General features: G+C 73.1%; 1 protein-coding gene across 1 annotated transcript; it reads right to left on the reverse strand.

The window, feature by feature from the left end:
- Positions 1 to 1721: 1721 nt before the first annotated feature.
- Positions 1722 to 4207, reverse strand: FAM181B (family with sequence similarity 181 member B). The gene has a single exon (XM_048494537.1). It carries the CDS (start codon positions 4147 to 4149, stop codon positions 3085 to 3087), a length of 1065 nt encoding a protein of 354 aa, XP_048350494.1. The 5' UTR covers positions 4150 to 4207; the 3' UTR covers positions 1722 to 3084.
- Between the last annotated feature and the right edge of the window lie 5644 nt (positions 4208 to 9851).

The raw sequence follows: 9851 nt of genomic DNA on the forward strand, positions 1-9851 counted from the left end.
TGGGCTAGTCACAGTTCTTCAGAACTCTCTCAGCCCCACCTACCTCACAAGGTGTCTGTTGTGGGGAGAGGAAGGGAAAGGAGTTTGTAAGCCGCCTTGAGTCTCCTTACAGGAGAGAAAGGAAGGATATAAATCCAAACTCTTCTTCTTCTACCTCTAACTTCTAGTTCTGACCCCTTCCACACATGCAGAACAATACACTTTCAATTCACTTTCAACGCACTGTGCAGCTGGATTTTACTGTGCGGAATAGCAAAATCCACTTGCAAAATTGTGAAAGTGGATTGGAAGTGCATTATTCTGCATGTGCGAAAGGGTTCTCTGTCCTGGCCACTACCCTTGCCTGAGATGAGCTGGAAGGAGGAATTTACTCTGCAAACGCTCATACCTTCAAACATTACCACAATCCGGGTGTGAAACGAGGCATTTGCAACAAGTTCTGGGCTCAACACTGCTTCTTTGACCCGATAGGGCTACCGAGTTATCAATTAACCTTTTAGAAAACAGAAAAACGATCTAGTAGAACCCCGTTAACAGAACATCACGGGATACCGGACGCAACAGATCTTCCTCGCTCTCTGACTTCTGCAACCTCATAAAACGGATTAAGCATTTCTTATTCCAACTGCTCCAGATGACAGCTCATCGTTTCCAACTAGCCAGTTTGGGACACAATTAACTTGATCCCAATCTCATTAAAAAACCAACCTCGTGCTATCTAGTATATTTGAATGCTGCATATTTGGGGAGGGGTTTGTTTTCAACCCACCCCTATTCCTTGCACGTCAAACCATGACTTTTTGATTCTTAAAAAAAGCACCATCCAGGACAGGAGGAGGGGGGACGGATTGGGTCCGTTCCCGGAAAAAGTAAAGCAAGGTTAGGGGTGATGTTTTTCAATGAGCAACCAGCAGGCAACTACCCTTTCCCAAAAAAATAATAATAATCTGGAAATAAAATCCAATGAACCCGGAAAACATGTTGTTTCTGCAAGTATCATCGGGGCCGAACTACATGTGGCACCTGAAGGGTTAATGGCAACTAATTTAGTTGGGAAGGGGGTTCTCCCAAGTACACATAAAATTGCCTTTTACTGCATCAGATGATTATTAATGTCAGAATTGTCTGTTCGCTCTAACCAGCCTCAAATCTCTAGGGTCTCTGGCCCCTTCCGCACATGCAGAATAATGCACTTTCAATCCACTTTCACAACTGTTTGTAAGTGGATTTTATTATTCCACGCTGTAAAATCCGGCTTCAAAGTGCACTGAAAGTGGATTGAAAGTGCATTATTCTGCATGTGCGGAAGGGGCCTCTGCTAGAGATCTTTCCCACCGGAGATGGGAAACCACTAGGCATCCAAACCCCCTTTCCAATGTTGCCGTCCACCCTTCAGAATAAAAATAAAACAGCACGCTATCTTGACCCCTGGAGAAGAATCGTACCCCAAAAAGTTTTCAAAGGCCTCACTTGTCTTGATCTAGATCAGGGGTAGGGAACCTGCGGCTCTTCTGCCTTTGCACTGCGGCTCCACGAGCCGAGCCACTGGCTCCACCCTTGCCCACCCTGCAGCCGCGGGCTTCCCCTCTTGCCTGCCCCGTTGGAGCGGGGCGGGCGCTTTCCCGGTGGCCCGGCGAGGCCGAGCTGCTGGCCCCATCCTTGCCACATCCCTGCGCTTCTCAGAATGAGCGGAGTAAAAGGTAAAAAAACCCAATATATACAGTGTTATCTTTATTTTACATGTCAAAAATTATTTGCGGCTCCAAGTGTTTTCTTTTCCCATGGAAAACGGGTCCAAATGGCTCTTTGAATGTTAAAGGTTCCCTACCCCTGATCTAGATGCTGACTTTCCACAGAAACTCCAGAGTTCCTTTCACTCCGTCCGGAACAAAACCAGATGCGCTTTGCCAAAGTATAATCCTACGGAAAGTGACTCCATTCTAAGCCCTTTCGTTTCAGTGGGGCGGGGGGGGTGTCGGGTTTTCCCAGGGCCCCCGGCAGGGAATAAGCAGTGATGGGATTCAAATAATTTAACAACCGGTTCTGGTGGTGGGATTCAAATAGTTTAACAACTGGTTGTTTACGAGCACCATTTTAACAACCCGGTTCTGCCGAAGCGGTGCAAATCCCACCATTGGGGATAGGGGATTAGGGTTACCAGATCCAGGTTAGGAAACTCCCGGAGATTTGGGGATGGAGCTAGGGCAGGAAAGTGACCTCTGTGGGGAACGATACCCCCAAAGCCCACCCTCTAAAGCAGCCATTTTCTCCAGGGGAACCAATCTGTATAGTCTGGAGACGAGCTGTCATTATGAAGAGTCCCCATTATGAAGAGTCCCCATTTCAGTGGGCTCAGACTGGACTAACTCTGCGTAGGACTGCATCGTGAGTTTGACCGACCTAACCCACCCCAAATCAATTGCCACATATCCTTATGCGAAGACCAGATCTCATGAGTGCTGGAGGGGAGGGTACAGTGATGACCTCCCCCCTCGACCTCCCCCTGCAACAGAAGTATTAGCATCACCCTCCGGGTCCTCGCTGACCATGTTCAGAACTGCCCCAAAGATAACCCCACAGCCACTGGGGCCACCAGCCGACCGAACACCTGTTTGTGGCCATTCAGGAACGTGGCGGAGAAGGAGCCACAGGAAATCATGACAATCTGCCACCAGTTTGTGGCATTCCTCCCACTGCCATGGCTGGCCCCAAAGGCTCCTGGGAGTCGTAGTCTTCCTCGCTCTCCTTCTCTCTTGGCCAAACACCCCCCCAGAAGTCCAGTTCTCAAGATCTGCCGGATGTGGGGAAACGACTGTTGGGACCAGTTAACGGCCTAACCGGTCGACTTAACCGGACGCGCAAGTCGACTTAAGCATCAAGTGGAATCCTGGGATCCAAAGAAGGAAGAAAAGCACAGCCAGGGCTTTGGGGGTGGGGTGGGGTGGGGGGTCCGCTGTCTTCAGCGCACTGCTTCCTAGGTGCCCACTACACCAGGAATCCTAAGATCCAACACCACCCAGTCCACCACTTCCTGGAGGGCTCCACCAGCACCCCCTCCCCCAAACTCAACAGAGTCCCTTTCCCCTAAAGATTGGAATAAGGCACCCCTCGGGCATACCCGGGGGTATAGTCATAGGGCATGGTCGGGGGTGGAGGCAGGGGACAGTCGGGGAAGAAGGGAGCGAAGGAAGACAAGTGGGGAGCGGGGCTGCCCTCCGGCCCGGCGGGGTCCGACCTGCCCGTGTAAAGACCCGGGAGGGGTCGCAGGGGGGGCTCGGGGTACATCAGGTGGGACAGCGGCGAGAGGGGCTCGTACAGCGCCCCCTCCCCGCCCAGATCCGACGCCTGCAGGCGGCCGCCCGTCGGGTAAAGCTGCTGCTCGGCCAGGAGGGCTCCGTACTCGGGGGCGGCCAGGAGGTCGAAGAGCTCCTCCGGGCCGGCGCTTTCCTTGAGCCCGGGGTCGGGCGCCGTCGGGCGGGCCGGCTCGGTGAAGAAGGAGGGCGGCAGGTTGCGCTTGCGGAGGGGCATCTTCTTGGCGGCCGAGGGGCCGGCTTCCTTGCCCCCGCCAGCGGCCGCCGGGGGGCGCTCGTGCTCGGAACCCGACGGCTGCAGCGAGTCGAAGAGGGCGGCCAGGCTCCGGCGCTGCAAGGTGGCGCCTTCGCGCTTGGCCGGCGGCGGCTTGCAATGCGCCGCTCCGCCGCTGGGGGGCGACGTCGAAGAAGCAGAAGCCGTCGCCGAAACCGTGGAAACCGCCGCCGTCGGAGAAGTCCGCTTAGTATTGCTGTTATTCGGGCTCATATTCGGCGCTTCCGGCGGCGGCGGGGCGGCGGCGGCGATCATGCCGGTGCAGCGCTTGATCTGCTTCTGCAGGTACTTCCGATGGTTCACTTTGCGCTTGGACTTGCCCGGCTTGCCCAGGGCCAGCTGGATGTTGCTCGACGCCGAGTCGATGAAGCGCAGCAGGTCGCCGGTGGCTTCGCGCGAGTCGCCCGCCTCGCCGGGCCCCGATCCGGCTCCTCCGGGCCCTCCGCAGAGCAAAAGGGCTCCCCCGCCGTCGTAGCCTCTGCCCACCTCGGCCAAGTCCGCCCCCGGGAAGCCGAAGGGGGCGAAGGGGTGGTGGGGGTGCAGAGCCGCCGCTTGCACGGCCATCGCCCCACCTGGCCCGGACCGGCTTTGCAAGCTCTCGCCGACGCCTCCGTGGAGCTCCGGGAAGAGGAGGAGGAGGAGGAGGAAGCTGGTGACGCGGCGGAGGAGGGGTCGCCCCTCCCTCGGGGGGGCGCCGTTAACCCTTGCCTGGCGATCCCTGAGGCAGTTGCAGAGGTCCAGACTTTCTCCTGGTTCGACTCTCCTGCGAACGGGCAGATGAGGTTGAATAAGGAACCCAGGAGATGCTCAGGACGGCCCCTTTAAACGAAAGGCACAGTGACAATAAAGGAGCTTTTCTCTGCCGTTTTCCTTCCTCCCTTCTGATAATCCCCCCCCCCTTCCCTTTCTCATTTTCCTTCCTGAGATTCTCTCACTCTCTTATTGCCTAGTCTGCTTCTTCAGTGGTTTTCCTTCGTTCCTGTGACCCCCCCCCCCCGCCCCCACCTTTCGTTTGCCCAGTTCAGGTTGCAAAATTCCTGGAGATTTGCTGTTGATATTTCTTAATCACAGCTACCAGATCCTCAGTGGATGTTGGCTTTCATACACATGGGGTAATCCTCATGTAGTGTATGTGTGGACCCAAGCTACGAAATTGACAGATGGAGATTGTACCAGTGTAGTATGTCGTGGATCCAGCAATGGAATTGACAGGTGGAATTTTCATCAGTATAATATCTTGTGGAGGCAAGCAATGTAATTGACAGGTGGAGATTTTATCAGTGTAGGATGTAAATAGGCATGTGGATAAGGGGGAACCAGTGGACATTGTCTACTTGGATTTCCAAAAGGCTTTTGACAAAGTTCCTCACCAGAGACTATTGAGAAAACTCAGCAATGAAGGAATAAGAGGGGAAGTCCTCCTATGGATTAAAAACTGGTTGAGAAACAGGAAGCAAAGAGTGGGTGTAAATGGGAAATTCTCACAATGGAGAGATGTGGGGAGTGGTGTCCCCCAAGGATCCGTATTGGGACCAGTGCTCTTTAACCCCCCCCCCCCCCACCCTCCACCCCCCCCCACCCCCCCCCCCCCCCCCCTCCCCCCCCCACCCACCCCCCCCCCTCCCCTCCCCCCCCCCCCCCCACACCTCCCCCCCCCCCCCCCCCACGCCCGCCCCCCCACCCCCCCCCCCCCACCCCCCCCCCCCCAAACCCCCACACCACCCCCCCCCCACCCCCCCCACCCCCCCACCCCCCCACCCCCCCACCCCCCCCCCCCCCCACCCCCCCCCCCCCCCACCCCCCCCCCCCCCCACCCCCCCCCCCCCCCACCCCCCCCCCCCCCCACCCCCCCCCCCCCCCACCCCCCCCCCCCCCCACCCCCCCCCCCCCCCACCCCCCCCCCCCCCCACCCCCCCCCCCCCCCACCCCCCCCCCCCCCCACCCCCCCCCCCCCCCACCCCCCCCCCCCCCCACCCCCCCCCCCCCCCACCCCCCCCCCCCCCCACCCCCCCCCCCCCCCACCCCCCCCCCCCCCCACCCCCCCCCCCCCCCACCCCCCCCCCCCCCCACCCCCCCCCCCCCCCACCCCCCCCCCCCCCCACCCCCCCCCCCCCCCACCCCCCCCCCCCCCCACCCCCCCCCCCCCCCACCCCCCCCCCCCCCCACCCCCCCCCCCCCCCACCCCCCCCCCCCCCCACCCCCCCCCCCCCCCACCCCCCCCCCCCCCCACCCCCCCCCCCCCCCACCCCCCCCCCCCCCCACCCCCCCCCCCCCCCACCCCCCCCCCCCCCCACCCCCCCCCCCCCCCACCCCCCCCCCCCCCCACCCCCCCCCCCCCCCACCCCCCCCCCCCCCCACCCCCCCCCCCCCCCACCCCCCCCCCCCCCCACCCCCCCCCCCCCCCACCCCCCCCCCCCCCCACCCCCCCCCCCCCCCACCCCCCCCCCCCCCCACCCCCCCCCCCCCCCACCCCCCCCCCCCCCCACCCCCCCCCCCCCCCACCCCCCCCCCCCCCCACCCCCCCCCCCCCCCACCCCCCCCCCCCCCCACCCCCCCCCCCCCCCACCCCCCCCCCCCCCCACCCCCCCCCCCCCCCACCCCCCCCCCCCCCCACCCCCCCCCCCCCCCACCCCCCCCCCCCCCCACCCCCCCCCCCCCCCACCCCCCCCCCCCCCCACCCCCCCCCCCCCCCACCCCCCCCCCCCCCCACCCCCCCCCCCCCCCACCCCCCCCCCCCCCCACCCCCCCCCCCCCCCACCCCCCCCCCCCCCCACCCCCCCCCCCCCCCACCCCCCCCCCCCCCCACCCCCCCCCCCCCCCACCCCCCCCCCCCCCCACCCCCCCCCCCCCCCACCCCCCCCCCCCCCCACCCCCCCCCCCCCCCACCCCCCCCCCCCCCCACCCCCCCCCCCCCCCACCCCCCCCCCCCCCCACCCCCCCCCCCCCCCACCCCCCCCCCCCCCCACCCCCCCCCCCCCCCACCCCCCCCCCCCCCCACCCCCCCCCCCCCCCACCCCCCCCCCCCCCCACCCCCCCCCCCCCCCACCCCCCCCCCCCCCCACCCCCCCCCCCCCCCACCCCCCCCCCCCCCCACCCCCCCCCCCCCCCACCCCCCCCCCCCCCCACCCCCCCCCCCCCCCACCCCCCCCCCCCCCCACCCCCCCCCCCCCCCACCCCCCCCCCCCCCCACCCCCCCCCCCCCCCACCCCCCCCCCCCCCCACCCCCCCCCCCCCCCACCCCCCCCCCCCCCCACCCCCCCCCCCCCCCACCCCCCCCCCCCCCCACCCCCCCCCCCCCCCACCCCCCCCCCCCCCCACCCCCCCCCCCCCCCACCCCCCCCCCCCCCCACCCCCCCCCCCCCCCACCCCCCCCCCCCCCCACCCCCCCCCCCCCCCACCCCCCCCCCCCCCCACCCCCCCCCCCCCCCACCCCCCCCCCCCCCCACCCCCCCCCCCCCCCACCCCCCCCCCCCCCCACCCCCCCCCCCCCCCACCCCCCCCCCCCCCCACCCCCCCCCCCCCCCACCCCCCCCCCCCCCCACCCCCCCCCCCCCCCACCCCCCCCCCCCCCCACCCCCCCCCCCCCCCACCCCCCCCCCCCCCCACCCCCCCCCCCCCCCACCCCCCCCCCCCCCCACCCCCCCCCCCCCCCACCCCCCCCCCCCCCCACCCCCCCCCCCCCCCACCCCCCCCCCCCCCCACCCCCCCCCCCCCCCACCCCCCCCCCCCCCCACCCCCCCCCCCCCCCACCCCCCCCCCCCCCCACCCCCCCCCCCCCCCACCCCCCCCCCCCCCCACCCCCCCCCCCCCCCACCCCCCCCCCCCCCCACCCCCCCCCCCCCCCACCCCCCCCCCCCCCCACCCCCCCCCCCCCCCACCCCCCCCCCCCCCCACCCCCCCCCCCCCCCACCCCCCCCCCCCCCCACCCCCCCCCCCCCCCACCCCCCCCCCCCCCCACCCCCCCCCCCCCCCACCCCCCCCCCCCCCCACCCCCCCCCCCCCCCACCCCCCCCCCCCCCCACCCCCCCCCCCCCCCACCCCCCCCCCCCCCCACCCCCCCCCCCCCCCACCCCCCCCCCCCCCCACCCCCCCCCCCCCCCACCCCCCCCCCCCCCCACCCCCCCCCCCCCCCACCCCCCCCCCCCCCCACCCCCCCCCCCCCCCACCCCCCCCCCCCCCCACCCCCCCCCCCCCCCACCCCCCCCCCCCCCCACCCCCCCCCCCCCCCACCCCCCCCCCCCCCCACCCCCCCCCCCCCCCACCCCCCCCCCCCCCCACCCCCCCCCCCCCCCACCCCCCCCCCCCCCCACCCCCCCCCCCCCCCACCCCCCCCCCCCCCCACCCCCCCCCCCCCCCACCCCCCCCCCCCCCCACCCCCCCCCCCCCCCACCCCCCCCCCCCCCCACCCCCCCCCCCCCCCACCCCCCCCCCCCCCCACCCCCCCCCCCCCCCACCCCCCCCCCCCCCCACCCCCCCCCCCCCCCACCCCCCCCCCCCCCCACCCCCCCCCCCCCCCACCCCCCCCCCCCCCCACCCCCCCCCCCCCCCACCCCCCCCCCCCCCCACCCCCCCCCCCCCCCACCCCCCCCCCCCCCCACCCCCCCCCCCCCCCACCCCCCCCCCCCCCCACCCCCCCCCCCCCCCACCCCCCCCCCCCCCCACCCCCCCCCCCCCCCACCCCCCCCCCCCCCCACCCCCCCCCCCCCCCACCCCCCCCCCCCCCCACCCCCCCCCCCCCCCACCCCCCCCCCCCCCCACCCCCCCCCCCCCCCACCCCCCCCCCCCCCCACCCCCCCCCCCCCCCACCCCCCCCCCCCCCCACCCCCCCCCCCCCCCACCCCCCCCCCCCCCCACCCCCCCCCCCCCCCACCCCCCCCCCCCCCCACCCCCCCCCCCCCCCACCCCCCCCCCCCCCCACCCCCCCCCCCCCCCACCCCCCCCCCCCCCCACCCCCCCCCCCCCCCACCCCCCCCCCCCCCCACCCCCCCCCCCCCCCACCCCCCCCCCCCCCCACCCCCCCCCCCCCCCACCCCCCCCCCCCCCCACCCCCCCCCCCCCCCACCCCCCCCCCCCCCCACCCCCCCCCCCCCCCACCCCCCCCCCCCCCCACCCCCCCCCCCCCCCACCCCCCCCCCCCCCCACCCCCCCCCCCCCCCACCCCCCCCCCCCCCCACCCCCCCCCCCCCCCACCCCCCCCCCCCCCCACCCCCCCCCCCCCCCACCCCCCCCCCCCCCCACCCCCCCCCCCCCCCACCCCCCCCCCCCCCCACCCCCCCCCCCCCCCACCCCCCCCCCCCCCCACCCCCCCCCCCCCCCACCCCCCCCCCCCCCCACCCCCCCCCCCCCCCACCCCCCCCCCCCCCCACCCCCCCCCCCCCCCACCCCCCCCCCCCCCCACCCCCCCCCCCCCCCACCCCCCCCCCCCCCCACCCCCCCCCCCCCCCACCCCCCCCCCCCCCCACCCCCCCCCCCCCCCACCCCCCCCCCCCCCCACCCCCCCCCCCCCCCACCCCCCCCCCCCCCCACCCCCCCCCCCCCCCACCCCCCCCCCCCCCCACCCCCCCCCCCCCCCACCCCCCCCCCCCCCCACCCCCCCCCCCCCCCACCCCCCCCCCCCCCCACCCCCCCCCCCCCCCACCCCCCCCCCCCCCCACCCCCCCCCCCCCCCACCCCCCCCCCCCCCCACCCCCCCCCCCCCCCACCCCCCCCCCCCCCCACCCCCCCCCCCCCCCACCCCCCCCCCCCCCCACCCCCCCCCCCCCCCACCCCCCCCCCCCCCCACCCCCCCCCCCCCCCACCCCCCCCCCCCCCCACCCCCCCCCCCCCCCACCCCCCCCCCCCCCCACCCCCCCCCCCCCCCACCCCCCCCCCCCCCCACCCCCCCCCCCCCCCACCCCCCCCCCCCCCCACCCCCCCCCCCCCCCACCCCCCCCCCCCCCCACCCCCCCCCCCCCCCACCCCCCCCCCCCCCCACCCCCCCCCCCCCCCACCCCCCCCCCCCCCCACCCCCCCCCCCCCCCACCCCCCCCCCCCCCCACCCCCCCCCCCCCCCACCCCCCCCCCCCCCCACCCCCCCCCCCCCCCACCCCCCCCCCCCCCCACCCCCCCCCCCCCCCACCCCCCCCCCCCCCCACCCCCCCCCCCCCCCACCCCCCCCCCCCCCCACCCCCCCCCCCCCCCACCCCCCCCCCCCCCCACCCCCCCCCCCCCCCACCCCCCCCCCCCCCCACCCCCCCCCCCCCCCACCCCCCCCCCCCCCCACCCCC

This window comes from Sphaerodactylus townsendi, linkage group LG04 (genome assembly GCF_021028975.2).
Source record: "Sphaerodactylus townsendi isolate TG3544 linkage group LG04, MPM_Stown_v2.3, whole genome shotgun sequence".
Lineage (NCBI taxonomy): Eukaryota > Metazoa > Chordata > Lepidosauria > Squamata > Sphaerodactylidae > Sphaerodactylus > Sphaerodactylus townsendi.

What these genes read in the sequence shown, in the direction of transcription:
- FAM181B (XM_048494537.1), bottom strand. Translation starts at nt 4,149, where the DNA reads ATGGCCGTGCAAGCGGCGGCTCTGCACCCCCACCACCCCTTCGCCCCC.